Here is a 19,715-nt window from a genome sequence, read left to right as displayed (position 1 = left end):
TAAAACTCCTTGCTATTTGACAGATACAAAGACGGATCAAGTCAAAGGTGTGTTTTTCATGTGAGTCCAGCTGGAGGCCAGAGAGGCATTTTTCACCAGCTCTTGTGTTTTAAGAAAACATTGTTGAGGTTCTCAATTCATTACTGTATGAAAAACCCTAACATCTGGAGGCTCACAGTCACAACACTCCAGAATTTTTATTTGCTTTGAGGATTATCTGCATTCATGGAGGGCCTGCATAACAGACTTGGGGGCTAGTTCTACACTGATAAATGCATCTATCTGAAGGCGGGATCACCAGTGCTAAGACAAGCCGTGCAGTGTTAACCCTGGCGCAGTCTCATCCACGGTGCTTAGGAACGAATTATACCCTGAGGAAACTATCCCCCCTGACCATGTTTGAGCTTGTTTTGGACAGAAGTTTGCTTGGACATGCTATGAGTTATTTGATAGTGTAAATATACCTGAAGTATTGCTGTCCTCAAAGGGAACAGTTTACTTGGGTGCACTTTACCAAGGCTAAACACTGGCTTGTGTTTAGCCAGGGTGAAGCCATTTTGTTCTGTGCTCAAATGAGGGAAATGTCAAGAGCTCAACAGGCTCTCTTGATCCCCCCCTTCCAGTGGGGGAGCCAGGCTACACAGACATATCAGTTGCTGGCTGTGATAACTATCTGAGATGTTAGCTGCCAATCAAGGAGAAGAATTCCTTGTCTAAAAACCCCCCACATTCAGAGCAGTGTCCTATCAGAGTTTAATGCTAAGCTAGTAGCAGTCATGAAAGAAACCAAAAGCTATAACTTTCCAAATTTCCAAATCTCCAGAATGGATTCTAATTCAGCTAACAAGGTGTATCAACCTAGAATTCAGTACAAAAGGCAACATGCAGCCAACAGAAATTGGGAAGAAATTTTGCCTGTGAGAGTACTGCGAGGCAGGCCCTTCATTAGCACCAGCCAACTCCTGACAAAACAATGTCTTGCCTTTCTCCTGCACACAATCAACATTGCCTCATCACTGCAGTGGCTGGGTTAGCAGAGAGCAATCATACAATCTCTACAGTCTCCTGCCTCTGGAACAATACGAAAGCAAAACATCACAGAGGTAGCAGAAATATCTAGGTGTCAGGACAGCGTGCAAGAGCTTGCTTCTGATGTGAAAGCTGTTCAGACTGAGTGCTGCGACGACTCCTTTCTGGGTGCAAGCTTAGGCCCTTGTTATGGAAAAAGCAAGTGTTTCTAAGCAGAAATCTCTCAGCTGAGTGCGCTCAGGGATTGTTGCACTCTGGCAAGGGTATCATTTCTTGGCGTTTACAAAATCTCCTGAAAATGGCATTTGTTAGAAGGGTATGGCTATCATCATTGTAGTGGTGCTACAGTGTTTATGTAATATCCTCAGAGAATTTTGTGTGCATACCAGGGTGACACTGATTTCCAACTCTACATTCAAATGTCTTCCTAACAATCTTATCTCGTCTAATGTTAATAAGAGTAATATGCTGCAATTGCCCATTACTGCTCAAACCCCAAAATATTACGAGCTGCTCCCATTGTCCGGCTGCCATAATGTATTTTTGTATTTGACTCACTGACAGCTTCTGCCATGCATACTCACATTGGTTAGTTCCTCAGGGCTGCATCATCCAGCATCTTGCTGATTACAGTCCACATGGTTTAGCCTGCAAGGAATTCCGTGTATCTGCATACACCCCATTCACTTTTCAGACTGCAGGGTTGTATCCCCCAATTTATGAGAGCATAGACTGAAACTACAAACGAAACACATCAGAGCCATCATCTAGTTTTGCTTGTACTATGCCATAGTCTCAGTGCTTAAGAAATAAACATGGTAAACAAAGAAATGACAAGGTAATAAGCACAATGTGGCTTATTGCATTTACGCACAGAAGCTTCCACAGGGTTTTTGTTTTGTTTGGGGTTTGCTAATGTTTTTCAAACTGAAGCTGTATTTCCTGCAAAGAACGGAGCTAATTCTGTAGCATAAGCAACCGTGTAACATTATTATTCTCCTAACAGCACAGTGAGGTGCACCGATGGTTACAAAGCCCAAGGTGAGACATTCTCTAACTAGGATAAACATGTGGGGCAGCACTGCAGTTTTCTGCCTGGATATTCATAACAGCAGGCATGCTCACGTAATTCTTTGGTTTTCCCCTGCTGTGTATTTTCCCTGAGCCAGGGTTCAAGGAAAGTAACCAGGCAGACTTGTACAGGCTGTGAGGGGAAGGGAGAAGCTGAAGGGCTAGCAGGGCAAGGGATTCAAAGTAGGAAGAGAGGCCATTATCTCAGCCTGTACGCAAGACTTGCACAAGCCTAACAGCTGCTCTGTTCACAGCGAGTGTGATTATCTAACATCATTATAGCAGTCTAGGCTGTACAGTTTTGGTTGCTAATTGCACGTTGTGGGTGATGATCACAAAACTACTTCCATATAGCTCACAATTATATACTTACAGACATCATAGTATGTATCTGTATCTCAGGCTGCCATTCATTTTCCATTATAGGAAATAATGTTCTGCCTCTCACACTATTGCCAAGCTGTTCCTTTCTGGGCCAGAAGTCTCCATTTCAAGCATCAGAATCAGGATGAATTGTTTAGGAACACTTCAGTCAAAAACTCCTAGCCATTTCGAAGAACAAAATCAGTTAAAACTGACTCAGGCTGCTGGTTTTAAATAAATTCTTTCAACTGTTTTAATAAGAACAAGCATTTTCAGATTTCAGGCAAAGGTATGACATTTAGCTGGATGATCTCTGAATGGAAAAAAGTATCACTGTGAAAATGTGTCTTTTTGCCCTCTGAAAACTCTTATTTCACACACAATACCTAGTACAAGCGGACAGTGCTGAGTTCAAAAGTTTTAACTTCATGGTGGGAAGTACCTTTTGTGTGAGCCTAATACTCACACAACATGCTGAGAAAGTGGAAGACTTTAGTATGAGGCCTTTGCCAGAGTGAAGAGATTTAGAAAAAGAAGTACCAAGCTATCACACAGGGTCAAAAAAGACAGAATATTCTCATTCCTCCCCTATCTCTGCTATTGAAACCAGGTAACTTAAGCTCTTGAAAACTTAGATAGGGTTCCCAAAGTAGCATCTCTGCGTGTGGCCCTGCATACCACATAAAATATGTGCATTTATTTAACTTGCACACTGAACTTTGTAAGTGCATAGTCCTTTAATGTACTTAAAAACACAATCATACCCAAAATGACAATTTCTTTATGGCTAACATGGGCTGTGCAGATGTGCAACACCAACTAATTCTCTTGGGCTTCATAGCTCCAATGCACATACCCGATGAACTGAAAACACATTTTAAATTTCACTCCTACTGCAAGAGCCACTTGTGTACCCTTTCCTATTGGTGTAGGAGCTGCGAATTTCATGGGTTTGTTACATAAAATGCTACTTGGTGTGGCACAACATGGTTGTTTATGTTTCTGCAAGAGTGTCCCTTTGACAGCTTTCCAAGGCAGAGGATGCAGGCTCAGGTCCTGTAGCACTGCTCCCCATTCCCAAAACATGACACCCCAGTTTCCAGCCCCAGTTTGATTGACAGTAGCCTCTGTCCCGAGCAGGAGCCCTATGAAACTCTTCTTCCTCCCTCCCTCACCGCCTTCATCAGGCACTGCAGCCTCCAGTGTGGTACGGGCTAAGTGCGGTACTCACCACAATGCCCGGCGAGCTGCAAGCACCCAGGTCGGGTGGCTAAAAGTCACCTTGCTTGCTGACTGATGAAGGAGGGAGGGGAAATGGAAGGGATATGAAGAAACAATCCACAAGCCGCTGTGGGGGAGGAAGGGAACACCCCCACCCCCACCCCCCCCAAGACACACACCACCCTCCCTCGCACCCAGCCGAGTGCCAGTGAGTCATGGCGGGCAGGGCCAGGCAGGGCGGCCCCTCGGCCCTGACCCGACGGCGGGCAGGGCACGGCACGGCCGGGCCGGGCCGGGCGCCCTATATGAGGCAGAGGCGGGGCCGGCGCCAGCAGCGCCATGTCCTGGTACCGCGGCGCCGTGTGGTTCGTGAAGGGGCTGCGGGAGTACACGAGGTACGGGCGGCGGCTGCGCGGGGCGGGCGCTGCGGCCAGGCTGGGGGCGTTCCTGGGCCTCTGCGGGCGCTTAACCATTTCGAGGTGGTGGTGTTTTTTATATTTGTAATCGAAGCCTCTCCACCCCCGTCAGAGTGGACAAATTTCAACTCTGTGAATGCTGCCGGCGGCGCTGCCCGGGCACTCTCCGGCACCCGCCCCGGGGCAGCAGCCGGGCCGCCTCCCCAGCTCAAGCTTTGGGCTGTGTGGCTTGTGGCGGTCAAAGGCCTTGAGTTGTTGCTACATCACTCCTGGTAGTGTTACTGGGGCTATACGTGGCCTGTCCCAGGAGCACGGAGAGTAATGGGGTTGGGGGGGCATTTAGCGTATGTGGAGCTGTGAGGGGATAGTGCTTTTCAACCCTCCCCTGTGTTTTTTTCTAAGTACTTGCTTCTAGTTTCTCACAGGTGTCTCTGTTTTATTCAGGAGCGGCTATGAGGCTGCTTCCAAGCACTTCTGTCCAGCTGACGTGGAGGTGAATGTGGCTGGAAGATCCTTTCTGGTCACTGGTGCAAACAGTGGCATTGGCAAGGCCACAGCCAAAGAGATAGCAAGGAGAGGTGAGCTGGGCTGCAGTGAGGGGCCCTGAGGGGCCATCACAGGGAAGATGGAAGGAAGCAGGTTTGGCCTTCCAGTGCAAACACAATGACACAACTCCCTGTGGTGAGGGATCAGGTGTGTTATTTTACAGGGCTGTTAGTGTGGGTTAGAGGTTTAAGCCTGATGGGTGCTGTGAAAACTGGAAAAATGAAATAAAATTAGTGGAGAGGATCTGCAAAGTGTTTCTCAAGTACATGTTTACTGAAACTATCCGTGGTGACGGATCAAGGTCTAAGAATGATTCAGTACGAGTAGCAGCATGGCTGATTTTGAACTGTTTTGCAAATGTGTCATATGATGAAAGAAAACAATTGGTTTTGCTAAGTTGAGATGGCAGAGTATAAAATAACCAACGTTGCTGTGCTTGATCTTAGTGATAATAACCTGGAGTTTGTGCGCTTTAAGTGATTACATGCAACCATTTTTTCTGTTGCTCTTTGTAAGTAAGGAGATGGTATGAACTGGAACTAGCTACTGTTGAAGGATAGACCTAATCTCTTTCAGAGCTGACAAACAAAATAATTCCTGTTGTGCGTGAGTGATAGGAGTTTTGGCATGTAGAATAAAAGGGAGGAGCTTGCAACTCTTTGCTTTCTCTTTGTCTGCTTAGATTTCGTAATTATCTTACGAAGGAAAGTGGCAACTTGGTTAAATTACACTAATTCAAAATTATTAGCATCAAATAGCCTTCAGGTTAAAGATCCCCATCAGTGCCAGTATGTGATTGATTTCAAGTTCCCACTACTGCCATTACGTATAATAGCCTTATGTAAGTATTGCTTTGTCTGGTGACTGATTTGCTCACAAATGGATATGCCTGCCAGGTTTTGCAAGCTGTCAAGCTGACTGGATCTGCATAGGATTTGGCCACCATGTCTAGTATTTGGAGTCCAAAGAACAACCTTGGGCCCAGACTGCTTGTCTAATAGCAGTGTGGATGTTGCTGTGCATATGAAATTAAAATGTCTTAACAGTGTCTTCCTGATCCTATCCTTGCACGTGTTGCTCTGAAACTCGATGTCAGCTGTTGGGGCTCTGACTTCTAGTTGAATCTCATCAAGTACACCATGACAAGAAAATAAGGAATTAGGACTCAGCAAAAGAATAACCAAGCTATGTTGTCTTTACCTTTGTAAATAATGACGGTCTTGATGACAGTTTCTTCAGCCTGAATTCAGCTTTTCTCTGAATCGGTGTCTTGTGGGTATTGCAGATTTGGGCTTTCCTGTATGTCTTGTGAACTGCACTTCCAGTTTGATGCAGTCTTTTCCCAACCACTTTGGCAATTTCCATGTGTTAAGTTTGGATAATTTCAGTCTTCACCATGGAAAATATATTTAAATCCCTTCCCTAGCCCATAGGTCACACCAAAACTTCCCTCTCCTTAACAGCAAGAAAAGTTCATATTCAAAGCCCTTAAAATCTATCTCTATTTTCATTGAATGTTTTCTGTTGTAGACTATGAGAATGTTCCTGATCAGCTTGAAGGCCAGCTACTTCTTCCATGCGTTTAATTTGCATATATTACTTGTGTTTTAGGAAGAACTCCTTAAACATCTGCAATTAACTGCCTTCAGATCTGTAATTAAAACCCTCCTTTGCAGGGAAGCCCTCAGTCACTGTGAGAATGGCCAAAGAATTGAGCATCGGACACTGCTCCTTCTGATTGCCTGTTCTCTCACTCATGAAATCTGTTCTCCTTGGGGCTAAGACTGTTTTTCATTCTGATCTGAATATATTCCATGTCTGTGTGCATAGTCTCTTCCATGCATGGTATATGTGTAACACAAACTGAAGATGAAACTGTATTAAACATCAGTTAGTGTCATTTGTACGGTTATCCCAGATTTGGGAGTTTCCCACTGCTTGGTAAAAGTAGCCCAACCAACTCTGGTAGTGCAGTGAAGGAATCAGACCCTGTTAGAAGATATCAGAAGAACCTTGAGGCTTGTTGCCTGCATCAGCTATGTGACAAGTATACTTGCTGTAGTGGTGCTCAGTAGAAAAACCTCTCTTGCAGACAGAAAGTTTCATTATCAGACCCCAAACTGGGCTGTGCAGTGTATGACTGCTCTATCCCTAGGGTAGACTTGGTATCTTGCATTTGGGTTCTGGGCACTGGAAGAGTGACCTGGCACCGTTCTTTCTATTATCGATCCTTTGGGATTACGTTCCTTGAGCCTACTAGTAGTGGACTGCTAGCAACCCCTAAAACACCATTAACAATAGGCAGAAGTAAAGAGTGCAGATACTCCTGTGACTGAGATTAACACATTATTTGTAATGATCAGAGAAAACAAAGCATAAAAATAAAAAAGAACTATGCCTACCTGTACTTCAGTCCTCTTTTAGAAGGCTTTTATGAGGTCATGATAAGTATCAAGGCATTTGAGAGGAGCCTTGCCCTGCACATTCCTGTCATAGAAATGTTGGTTGGAAGGCATCTTTAGAGGTCATCGTGTCCAGCATCCCACTTGAAGCAAGACTGTTGTCAACAGTAGATCAAAGCAGCCATTGCTTTGTCTTGCTGGATCTTGAAACCCTCAAGAATGGGTATTACGCATCCTCTTGGGACAACCTGGTCTATTTAGAAGAAAACTAGTGAAAACTCTTTGCTTAATGCCTGACCTGAGCCTCCTAAGCTGCAATTTGTGGCTGTGGTCCTTGTCATACCCACTGCTGAGAATAATTCTGATATCTGTCATTTTTATTTCCTTTTCACAGAGCAATTCCAATCACTTGTGTTGTTCAAGCCCTTTCCTGAACTTTCTAAGGCATGTGTCAAAAGAAGCATTTATGATACAGATGCCTTAGCTTCAATTTCTAGTGTAGCTCTGACATTTTATCAACACTAAACATAATGTGCAGACTTGACAGAAAATGGTTTGAGGAGACAGTACCTAGAGTGCAGTGGCCTTTTCCATACATGCAGCCTTGCACAAAGACCTTGTTGCTGCATTATACTTTCTCCTTCCTGCCTGCCTTCATAGGGACCAAGCAGAAATCTTCCAGCTCTCTTATATCCACTCTTTGTGTCCCAAACCTTTTGTTTGAAGGACCTTTACCTCTGTTTTTTGACAGACCCTGTTGGGGTACTTGATGTGCCTGGTCTGCCAAATGGTACTGCTGGGTCCGTGCCATTTGTAGGGAATTTGACCCTGAGAATGGCCCAAGGCTGGTGGACTTGGGACTGCTATGGGGTGCTATGGCCCTAATCCTCTTCCTGCTGCCAGCTCATCAGCAAGTGTCACGGAAGCCCCGAGAGCTTCATGGACCTGAGCTTCAGCAGCATCGATGAAAAGCCACCGCTCAGCTCTTGGCAGCAGAGAAGTGGGACTGTTGGATCTGCTCAGCTCAGGAACATTCTGCCTGCTGGGAAGCTCCCGTGATATTTCGGTGACTGTCTGACCAGTATTGCCACTGCTACTAGCAGGCTATAGGTTTCCCACAAACTGGAATGTAATCACAAAAGGGTTTTTGTTCCATTTGGATTGTATCAAAAACTAACCCCAAACAAGGACTGCAAATTGCATATCACTTCCTGGCCCTCCCTCTGCTGATGCCTCCCAAACACAGTTAGTAATTAATTATCAAATGTGTTTCTTGCCGAAATCCACTAGGTGGCACAGTTCATCTGGTTTGCCGAAATAAGGAGCGGGCTGAGGTCGCCAAAGGAGAAATAGTGACAGAAACAGGTAATCAGGTGAGTTGTTTTTCAGTCTTGTGTTTACTCTTAGAAAGATTGTTAATATTAAAGACCTCATAGGTCTTGACATATTCTGTTTTGTCATTTTGGTGTTGTGTTTTTAATAGTATTTTCATATGGATATGGAAACATCTAGTAGTTCATCATCCATATGGTTTGAAGTGATTTAATTTCACTAGGTGATGTTTTCTGTGATTAATAGCATCACCAGCAGCATGCTGTTTTGTTTAATGTTTGTTGTCAATATGTTTTGTGATGTCCTACTTACTATTCCTAACTATGTGGCCAAGGCTTTTAAAAGTTAATGCATTGCAACACTCTTGCAACAACATTTATGAGTTTACAGCATTGGATCTGAAGGTTTTATGTGTCTGAATAACATGCTCTTGATTTGCTAAGGTTGGCTGCTCTGTGAAGTCCTGTGTGTGGTCCTAGTTCCATGCTCTACATACTTCTCCATCTCCTTTTCTTATAATATCTCTTCCTTACCTCCTCCCTTCTCTTACATATTATTCTTGCTTCTGCATATATCACTCTACAGTATACTCCTGTAGCTGTCAGTGTTGCTTTTGCCAATTATTCAGGCGGGTGTGCTTATGAAGAAGTGCAGTCATTGTCTTTCTATCTTGCTGTAGTGGTTTTGGCTGGGATAGAGTTAATTTTCTTCATAGCACCTCCCTATGGTGCTATGTTTTGGGTTTGTGACCAAAGCAGTGTTGACAACCCATGTTTTACTTACTGCTGAGCTGACTTACTGAGTACTTGCACAGCATCAGGGCCTTTTCTGGTTCTTATGTGGCCCCACCAGTGAGCTGGCTGGGGGTGCACAAGAAGTTGGGAGGGGACACACTGGGACAGCTGACCAAAGGGATATCCCAGACCATAGGATGTCAAGCTCAGCAATAAAAGCTGTGGGAAGAAGGAGGGACACTTGCAGTTATGGTGTTTTTCTTTCCAAATCACTGTTGCATGTGATGAAGCCCTGCTCTCCTGGGGATTGCTAAACACCTGCCTGACAATGGGAAGTAGTGAAGGAATTCCTTATTTTGCTTTGTTTGCACACACAGCTCTGCTTCACTTATTAAACTGTCTTTATCTTAACCCACAAGTTTTGCCTGTTTTATCCTTCCAGTTCTCTCCCCCATCCCACTGGGATGGGAGTGAGCAAGTAGTTGTATGGGGCTTAACTGCCAACTGGGGATTAACCCACAACACTTGGATGGAGAACTATCTTAATTTCAAATAGTGACTTGGCTCTTGAACACAGTGTTTGAATTCCAGTAATATTTTTTAATGTGGAACAAAAATTCTGAAAACTTTTTATGGTTAGAGATACCATATTGGCTAAATTTCTGCTCTTTGATTTTAGCTCCCTAGTGTGACACAAGCAGCATTACACTTCAGTTCTTTAATGGAGGTGAATTAGATCAGTCCTTATGTAGAAATAAATACTTTCCAGCTGTCTATAACTGTGTAATCCCATGGCTATAGTAAGGCTGGTGATTATCCGTGTTACCTCCTTTTCTAACTCTAGTCAGACAGCCTGGGAAGAGGGGTGAGTTTGATGACCTCTGAAGGTTCCTTCATGTTCTGTTTTCTGTCATTTGGTGAAACAAAAGTTGAGGCAAATAATGTTCTTCCTCTGAAAGCAGCACAATTACTGTGTTCCCACTTTTTGGTAGGCTGCAAACATGTAGTTTCTGTAGTCATGAAGGAGTATGAGGGCACTGCAGAGCTTGTTCATGACCCTGGGGACAGGGCACTTGTATAGAAAGCAGCATTCAGTGAAGTGTTAGATGAGCTGTACAAGAGGCCCTGTGGGACATGTGACTGCACTGGGAAGAGTCATTTTAATAAGGAGTCCACAAGAACATCCTTCTTTATAAGCACTCATTCAGAAGCCATCCAGGGAGATAATAAAATCCTTTATCTGCAACTTGACAAGCTGTATACAGACTTAACTTGCTCTTCCTGATTAACTGGATGGATATCCTGTTGTAGTATACGCCAAAGATTTTTTCTGTCTTCCACAGCAACACATGTCAGAGTTTGGTGCTGAAATGGAGTTATTATTCATCAGGGACCTCCACCTAGACCTGGGAACTGGAAAATTCTCCTAATCTGTTAAAGTAGATCTAGTCACAGAGATTAGGTTTCACTTTGAAAATGGCTTTGCTACCATCAAGGACTTTTATAGGGAACAGGCTTGTAGGTCCTTTTTCTGAGACAGTGTGGCAGTCTTCAGCAGATAGGTGTGGATTTAGATCTTTTTCAGTCTCTGGAATCATTTGTAATATTGAACATCTGCCCAAAAAACTTCAGCTCTTCTGCACCAGTAGATAATGGTAGTAGCTTTAAAAGTAGAAAGCCTTTAGAGAGGTATCCAGTTAGTAGAGCAGTGTCAAGTTTTTGGTCAGAAATGAACGTTACGATGAGAAAATTCTGACCTAACTCAACTAAGGAGCTGAAATCAAATGGCTAAAGAGAAAAAATGAGGTGTTTTTTTTATCTTGAGGGAAGCAGAACTGTAGGCAGGGAATAATGCCTTATAATTTTCTCAGCTTCTTCACTTACCTCATTTGCTTGTATAATGAGTATTTAAAGAAACAGCTTGGAAAGAGAGGAGGCCCTTTAATGATTATTTGTTGTTTTGCATGAGAACACATCCTTTGCATAATTATTTTAAAACTGCCTTTTCCTGGGATATGTCATAAGACTACTTGTGGTGCGTCTTTGAGACTAAGTGCTATCTGGAAGAAGAGTAGGAGCTGACATGCCTTTTGTATGCTGATAAATGCCACTGTGCTTGTACTAGGTAGAGCACAAATCTGCAAAAAGCAAAAGAATTGCCTGTAACAAACAGTAAAAGGTTTTTGATGTTTTGAAGAGAGGAAATATTTCTAGCTTTAGTGGTTTAGAAAATTACAACTTTTCTCTACGTCGAGCTTTTAGGTTTTTAGGGTTGGTTTTTTTTTTTATTCTATTACATTCACATTCCTGGCTGTAGCATTTCAAAACATCGCAAGACTATTGTGTCATGGGGTGGCTAACAAGGACTTAGCAGTTAACATGGAAGGGGGTGCAGAAGGCGCCTGACACTCTGAAGCAGCTGGAGTGGGCGCAGTGATGCACTTGAAAGTGTGCTCTGCTGCCCTGGTTGGAGCGACTGCGCCTGGCACGTGGGAGGCTGGCCCGGGCAGCGCTCCAGAGGAACGATGTGGCAGATGTCGGGCTGCAGGGAGTGACTGGTACTTTTCCCTGAGCCTGGGGCAGAGCGTGATGATGCCCTCATCTTTTGGTCCTGCTGTGGTCAAGGTGCTGGGCTGCCAGGTGAAGTGACTGCAGGAGATGAGCAGGCTGCATGGCTGTAAGGAACAGAAACAGGAGATTGACAGGGTCTTTGTGAGAGAAGAAGAGCACAAACCCCACATTGCGTGAAAGGAGGGACAGCTGGAAGCTATACTCAAATAGGAGGTGGATAGAGACTCCAAAGATGGGGAGGAATGGAAGCTTGTGACTGCTGGCAACAGAAGGCAAGCTTGTTCTCTGCCTGCAGATGTGCATTTATAGGATAAGTATAGTGCCATGGTAACAGATGAGGAAGAACAAGCTCTGTCAGGGGAGGTGTTGGAGACAGATGAGCCTGAACTGTTGTCGGCATTGGGAGGAAGTGGTGGGTGATACTGGCTGGAGGCTCCCGCCTGTTGGGGGTGGAGGCATCCATCTGCAGTCTTGGCTTGATGTCTTGAGAGGTTTGTCACTTGCAGGGGACTCAGACCTAGGGTAATTGTGGAGAGTCTGCTGAGGCTCATCTGGACCTTGGACTAGTACCTCTTGTTGCCCAACCACATGGGGCACCCATGACATTATGAGGGGTGACCTTGAGTTCATCAAGAGTGCTTATAGAGGGTGAAGGGCAGGGGGGCATGAGTAGTGCTATCCTAAATCCTGCCAGTGAAAGGGAAGGGCTTGGGTAGGAGCTTACGCACCCTGCAGGTCAACATCTGAATGTGCAGCTGGTGTCACTTTGACCTTTGTCACTTGTCTTTAGCCTTTATGATCTCTTTGACCTTCTCTGAGAAATGATTGCTCAGCGTTGCTGAGCAGGAATGACAAAATGGAGCAATGCATCTTTGCCAACAGGTTTGCTAAGCTAGTGAGGAGGTCTTTAAATTGGTTTCAAAACAAACTGGACCAAACCCAGAAGAGTAGTGGAGTCATGGGGACAGCAAGTATGTGTCTAGGGGACAGCCTCCAACAAACTGGAGGAGGGTCTCACAGTTCTTATGTAAAAACAACATGACTGGGAGCCCATCTCGGATGCCTGTACAAAATACACATGGCATAGGAAACACAGAAGTCCATGCATGGTTGTGGAGCTGTGATCTCACTGGGATTAGAGAGATATGGTTGGCATGACTAGGGTGCTGGAATGGATGTATATAGGCCCTTTTAGAAAGGCAGGCTGTGAAGACGAGGAGAAGTTGTGCTTTATGCAAAGGAGTGGCTTGAATGCATGGAGCTTTGCTCTGAAATGGGTAATGAGCCTGTTGAGAGCTCACGGGTAAGGCAGAGAGCTCAGATCAGTGTGGATGACATCATGGTGGGTGTCTGCTACACACTGCCTGATGAAGTAGAGGAAGTAGATGGAGCCTTTTTCAGAGTGCTAGGGAAGCCCCATGATCACAGATCCTGGTACTCATGGAGCACTTGAACAACCCTGATACCTGCTGGCAACACATCAGGGCATAAACAATTCAGAGGATTTCTGGAAAGCATCAATGACAGGTTTTTTTATGCAAGTGTTGGACAAGCCAGCTAAGGGTGATCTCTGCTGGACTTGCTATAAATAGCAGTCTTGAATAGCTGCCTTGGAAGTGGCCATGAAGTTGTGGAATTTAAGATCAAGACAGATAAGAAGGATGAGTATTAGAATTACAATCTTTGGTATTAGGAAAGCAGATTTTGTCTTCGTTATGGACCTGGTTGGGAGGATCCCATGGGAGACATCCATACAGAGCAAAAGGCCTTGGGAAAGCTGGTTGATCTTCAAGGGAAACTTCCTCAAAGAAGGAGATGCTTCCTGTTAACTGAAGAAGGCAAACCACTCATCTTCAAAAAAAGGCAAGCAAGATTTGGGGGACTACAGGCCAGTCAGCCTCACCTTGCTCTACGGGAAAACTATGGAGCAAATCCTCATAGAAGCCATGAAAGACAGGAAGGTGATTGAGAAAAAACAGTGTAGATTTGTCAAGGGAAAACCTGGCCTACCGTCCCGATCACTGCCTTTGGTGAGATGACTCTGCCTGTGGACAAGAGGAGAGCAGTGCTTTACACTTTCCTTAACTTTGCCAAAGCTTTTTACATGGTCTACCATAGTATCCTTTGAGCCAATTTGGAGAGATGTAGTTTGAACTGGTGGATGACAAGTTGGGTGGAAAACTGAAACGTTTGGCTCAGAAAGTAGCAATCAACAGTACAAAGCTGATCTATTAACAATTTTTTAGTGGCGTTCCCGGTGAGTCAATCCAGGGGCAAAAACTGTTTAATGTCTCTTTTAGCAACTTGGACAGTGAAGTGCAGCCTTTGTCAGATTGCAGATGATCTCCAATGATGTGGGGGGGAGCTGGAGATCAGAGCTGCTATTCAGAGGGATTTAACACATGAGGAAGTGGGCGGACATGAACCCTATGAAGTTCACCAAGAGAAGATGCACAGTCCTGCCCTGGGATGGAGTAACCCCATGGAGCAGTACAGGCTGGGACTAGCTGGAAAGCAGCTTTGCAGAAAAGGACCTGGGGGTGACAAGTTGTCCCTGAGTGAGTAGTATGCCATGGGGCAAGGAAGGCCAAGCACACCCTGAGTGTAGCCAGCAGGCTGAGGGAAGTGCATCTTCCTCTCTGCTAAGCCTTTGTGAGACCACAGCAGGAGTTGGTGCCAGTTTTGGGTTCCCCAGGACGACTCATCTATGTCCTGGAGCGAGTCCAATGGAGGGCTGCCAAGGTGATTAGGCAGATGTGACATGTGATGTGCAAGGAGAGGCTGAGAGGGCTGGTTTTGCTCAGTGTTAAGAAGGCTGAGTTGGGTCTTACTGTAGTCTACAGCAACATGATGGGTGGGTGTAGGGAAGGCAGTGCCGTGCTTCTGTTGGAGGTCTGCAGGAAAGGACAAGAGGCAGCAGATAGATTGTAAAAGGGAAAAATTTTGGCTAGATAATAGGACAGTTTTTCTTCACCGTGAGGGTGGTCAAACACTGGAGCAGGGTGCTCAGAGAGGCTGGTTTCCTGGACAACCTGATCTCGGTTACCTACCTTGAGACAGCAGTGGGACCAAGTGGCCTCCAGAAGTCCCTTCCAACCTGAATTATTCTTTAACACTGTGACCTTCAGCACTGCTTTGGAAACTTGATTCCAGCTAAAGAGGAAGATGCTGTCTGAATTGTTTAAACAGAAATTTTGCAAGCTCTGCAATATTTTTCTAGTTCTCTTCTATGCCTGACTATCTGTCACATATATTTGTCTGAGTAGGGCTCTCTTTTAATGAATTTTGCATTAAAAAACTATGGCTCAGAAACAACTGAATCAAGTGACTGTGCATGTTTTAAGGACTAGAAGTAGATTTCCCAGTTATGCATGTTAACCTAAGTGTTTCAGTTGTGTTCTGGAGATACTATTTTTTCATACTGCTTAAATACCTTTTTACCTAGACAGGTCGTAATAGTGAACAGGGTCTCTTCACTGTCCCTGTTGATTGTAACTTACTTTTTTTCCCTTTAGAATATCTTCTTGCATATTGTGGATATATCTCATCCCAAGGAAATCTGGAAGTTTGCTGAAAAATTCAAAAATGAACATAAATTAAATGTGTTGGTAAGTTTGCATACTTAAATCATGTGTCTGTCTTTGGAGTGTGTAGCCTATGAATTTGTCCAACAGGTAGTGTAGATTTCACAAATTTGGCCCACAATTCTCTGCTTAATTTTCTCTGAATGCTTTTGCAGTAGTCTCCATGGTCTGTTTGCTCTTGTCCATTCTTAGTTCATATACAGAGATATGCTACAAAAAAGAGAGAAAAGCAGTAATTTTTTAGCTGTATCTTTTGAGGTTCTTACCACACATTTTCTGTTTGACTTTCATTACTATATAGCCTCCTCCCTGTTAAAGTTAGTCCTTCTTAAAGATTAAACTTTTACAGAAAGTCTAGTTAGAGCAGTCTAAAACAGAGCCAGGGAGAGAACGAACAGTTAATTATCATGGCTGGTAAGGGGTTCAGTACACTTCCCCTTTATTTAGAAGTAAAAATTTGCTCTGGGGGCTGTACTGAAACTGAGGCACCTGAAGCAGTTGTTTTGGTGCTTACTAGATGAGGAAATTCTCACAGAAATGGGAAAATAGGTTTTTGAGGAGTGGCAGTGAATGAGCTGGAAGGTATGTAGGGGCAGATCTCTTTTTGAGGTGGGAAAGAAAAGCTCGAGCTTCCTCTGGAAGATAAGGCAGAGAAAGAAGTGTGTGTGAGAATATGCTAGCTGCACACAACTTGCAAGCTTCTGACTGTTCATGATTTTACCTTACAGTGCATCCATGCTGTGTGGTGCAGCGCTGTTTTAGCAATGTGTGAGTCAGGTGGGGTATCTGTGCAGGATTGCCTGGCAGAGAGAAAAGCTGAGGTCCTACAACCGGGGCACAGAGTCAGTATGAAGCACCTCCGCTGATAAGCTCTGCTCTTCTTAGGGATAATGAGGATGCAGCAATCTGCTGACCTAGCTAATCTGCCAAATTTGGAGCTAATTCTTTTAATTTGCTGAGGGTGGGAGTTCCTGCGGGCCACTCCACTGCATGTTGTGCAGCTTTCCGTAGTGAATTTTCCCCTGATGGAGAATACATCATAGCGTGGATGGTGTGGGGTCAGTGTGGTCTCTCAGATGAGACTAACAAACTATACTGCATGTTTATGTTCTAATATCTGCTCTACAACTTGCATATTACTTCCTGTGAGGAGAGAGCTTAAAAACATGGAGTAAGGCACTAAGAGGACTTTTGGCTCTTAGTGTGATACATCTGTGGTGAGCCATTTCTCCGAAGATCCTTTCTTTTGTGCAGAACCTTCATGATCAGTGACAGAGTAGTGTGACTTGGAATAGCGTGGTTTACTGAAACAGTTTGTAGGTTTGTGTTGCAGTGTGAAGACAGCAAACTAATATAGACTGCTTGTATGTGTGGTTTTGTTTGTAGATATTTGTATAGATCATTTGTGTTTACAGGAGTTGTCTTACAGATCAACAATGCAGGATGTATGGTGAATAACAGAGAGTTAACTGAAGATGGACTTGAAAAAAACTTTGCAACAAACACTTTGGGTCAGTATTGAAGGCTTAGTTCTGAAATATGCTTACTCTGGATACAGAAGTGTGTTTTTACAGCTGGGTTCATGAGGTATGTATTCCTGCTCAAAGAGAGATCATAACATTGCTATGCCAGAGAAGAAGCAGGAAAGGAAAAGAAGAAATATTACAGCTTATTTGGAGTGTCATTTTTTAATTTCTCCATTTTCTGTTGTTCTCTTATCAGTGCCTTTATTTGTCATAGCAGCAGTAGACAAATGCAGATACAATTTAATTAAATTGATTCTGAAATTTGCTAGGAAACTTTGTTCCAAGCAGTGCTGCTAATGATACTCTTTATAAGTGTGCTCCTGTGGCTTGGATAGAGCTTGGAGTGCATTCAGACATTTAAAAAGACATTCAAATGTTTCAGTAGGCTTGAACAGCCCTGTTTGATGTGGAAGTAGGAAGACTGTGCCTTATATAGTGCCCTGGACACTCTCAAACAGATGCAACATCAGGTCAAGTGATTGAGCAGTACTGATTAAGTCTTAGGCACTCCACATATAAGGAGTGTATCCCATGAACTGTGTGGTGGAGGTATCAGAGGGACAAACTAAAGGAAGCAAATAAAGGGGGAAAGGGGAGATGTGGATGAGTAGGGAAGACAGTGAGCAAAGTGGAAAGTTCCCCCATAAAAGCCTTGGAAAAGATGTGAGCAAACAGCCAGCCAGCAGAGAGAAGAGTTCTCTGCTGCCACTGATATCTGTAGGGCTGAAAGCTGCCCTTCTTGCAAAGAGAGATGTGGTACTTGCATCAACCAACAGGCCTGACTGTCTTTTCCCTCTGCTTCCATTCAGTGTAGGTGGCTTTCTCAAAAGACTGTCCTTAATATATACAGAACTGACACATTAAGGAGGAGCTGTGGTGCTTTGTTTCTGTGTTTTCCTCCTGTTCATCAGTATCTGGGACGAGGAAGGGAGAAGCTTAGGCTATAGAGATCAGGCATTTGTAGAACTCGTATAGTCTGGAAACCACTATTGGGTTTTATTTTTAGCCTTTTTCCTGTGTTACTCCTATTTACTTTTGAAAACTAACATCTGAGGTATAAAATGCTTGTGCTTAGCTGATATGGTGCATACAACTTGTAGTCAGACTTCCAGAAAAAACATTAAACTGACAGTTAATTCAAGTATAAAGGCACAGACTAATTTTCCTCAAATTAATCTTCTGCTAACATTCTTCTGTTTCTCATGGTCACAATCCAAAAGGAATTTTATTTTGCCATCAAATTTCCTCTGGCTGCAAAAGTACAAGAACTTCTACCTTGAGAAATTTATTCACCTTAAATTAGTTTAGTCCTCTTGTGGTCTTTCAGACAAAAATCCAGCAATGTGCAAAGGTGCAGTTCTTCCAGAGAAAAGCAGAGTGAAACAAATGCAACAGTCTGGACATGAAAGCATGTTTTGGTTTAGTTTTAAACATTTAGGAAATTAATTGCTTAGGAACTGTATTAGTGCATCACTTGAATTAGAATTTATCACACAAGTCTAAGCAGCAAGTTCTGCTTTCCCAGCTGTTAATCAGCATCACTAGAGATATACAGCTGCACAGAGGAAGCTGAATTACGATTGTAGTGAACTAGGAAAATGCCTGTATTATATCCTATGAATGTTATCTCCTTTATTAATTTTGTATCACTTGCTGCATGACTGTATAAGAAGGTCAAAGAGGTGATTGCACATCTGAGCAGATAAGGGAAAACAGGTAAGTCATCCTCTGTTGTCCAACTTCGGCAGACTTCAGACAAGGACTGGGTTGTTTGCTCAGACTGATTCTTTCTAAGCAACAATAAGGACTAAATTTTGAAGCTTTTAGAACAAAGTGGGACTTGGTTGGGCTAGAAGAGGCTGTCTATGCAAGAGAAAGCTTCTGTGTTTGCAGGTCAGACACACCTGAAGGACCAATGCTATCAACAGTGCAGGTATTTTCCTTCAAAGTCAGAAATGGGGTAATAAATCATATCTGCTGGAGTCATAGTAGGAGAAAGCTGTATGGAGAAATGTCTGTCAAAATAGATGCTGAGTTAAGTCATTTCCCTAAGCACTAGGGTGTGCTTTACTTTGGGGAAGTTATTTCTGTATCAGTAACTATCTGTGGTTATAGGTTCCCAGAGAAAAACTAACCCTAAATTAGTTGTGGCTGATACATAGATTGGCTGTAAACTAGAATGTGGTTTGAGAGAACAAACTAAATTCACCCTTCTGCCTCTTTCCCCAGAAAAGCTAAAACCTGAAGGGTGACATGGGCTCAGGGCCTCTGTTTTGAAAATCCACAGTTGTCCCCCTCATCAGCAGCAAGGAGTCAATAACTTATTTCTGCAGAAATCAGGCAGTCATAACATAGAATAATTTTTTTTTTTTCCCAGATCTTCACATGCAGAGTGTTCCTTCTATCTTTCTTTTCCAGTTTGTTTCTACCCTGGATCATAGCTCTGGTCTAGTAAAGGAGTGTGTAGGTTGTAACTGTCTAAGAATGCAAGACTCTGAACTATTACATGCTTTAAATGCCAGGCAAAGTCTTTGAATTCTGTATCCGATACCTAATTAACATTTATATAAGCTGTAGAATTGCTCATTTAGGTGTCTAAAATGCTGTGGAGCCTTTAGTTCCAGGCTAGGAATATTTTCCTCTTGACCGACTTGTTAATCTGTTTTCAAGCATAATGGATGTTAGAGTTCAGTTCTAATTGATCATCTGACTTGTGAAACATAGTTTATAACCTGATCCTTTCTTGGACATATATGGGACAAAAATGAATGCAGAAGTCCTCTGGTAGGTAAGACGAATATGTACAAGAACAGAAAGTAAACTTCCCTTAATGTGAAACACCACTGACTGGCTAATTGAGGACAGCTCATGAAATAGGAGGTGCAGAGTCCTCTGTGGCGTTGTCAGAATATACAGGTGG

General features: G+C 43.6%; 1 protein-coding gene across 4 annotated transcripts in view; it reads left to right on the top strand.

Annotated features, from left to right (window-relative positions):
* The first annotated feature begins 3,939 nt into the window (after positions 1–3,939).
* DHRS12 (dehydrogenase/reductase 12) overlaps positions 3,940–19,715 on the top strand; it is a 31,838-nt gene continuing 16,062 nt past the window's right edge. The window contains exons 1-5 of one of the 4 annotated variants that reach the window (XM_074859745.1): positions 3,940–4,079; positions 4,545–4,678; positions 8,339–8,421; positions 15,201–15,293; positions 16,699–16,780. In XM_074859745.1, the coding sequence (XP_074715846.1) occupies positions 4,024–4,079; positions 4,545–4,678; positions 8,339–8,421; positions 15,201–15,293; positions 16,699–16,780 (448 nt within the window). In that variant the 5' untranslated portion in view covers positions 3,940–4,023. Of the gene's footprint in view, positions 4,080–4,544; positions 4,679–8,338; positions 8,422–15,200; positions 15,294–16,684; positions 16,781–19,715 lie in introns of those variants that run through there. The other 3 variants (XM_074859744.1, XM_074859748.1, XM_074859746.1) reach the window with 3 other exon arrangements.

This window comes from Strix uralensis, chromosome 2, assembly GCF_047716275.1.
Source record: "Strix uralensis isolate ZFMK-TIS-50842 chromosome 2, bStrUra1, whole genome shotgun sequence".
NCBI classification, from domain to species: domain Eukaryota; kingdom Metazoa; phylum Chordata; class Aves; order Strigiformes; family Strigidae; genus Strix; species Strix uralensis.
The sequence above is the reverse complement of the archived record's forward strand: the minus strand, read 5'-3'. Positions and strand labels throughout refer to the sequence as shown.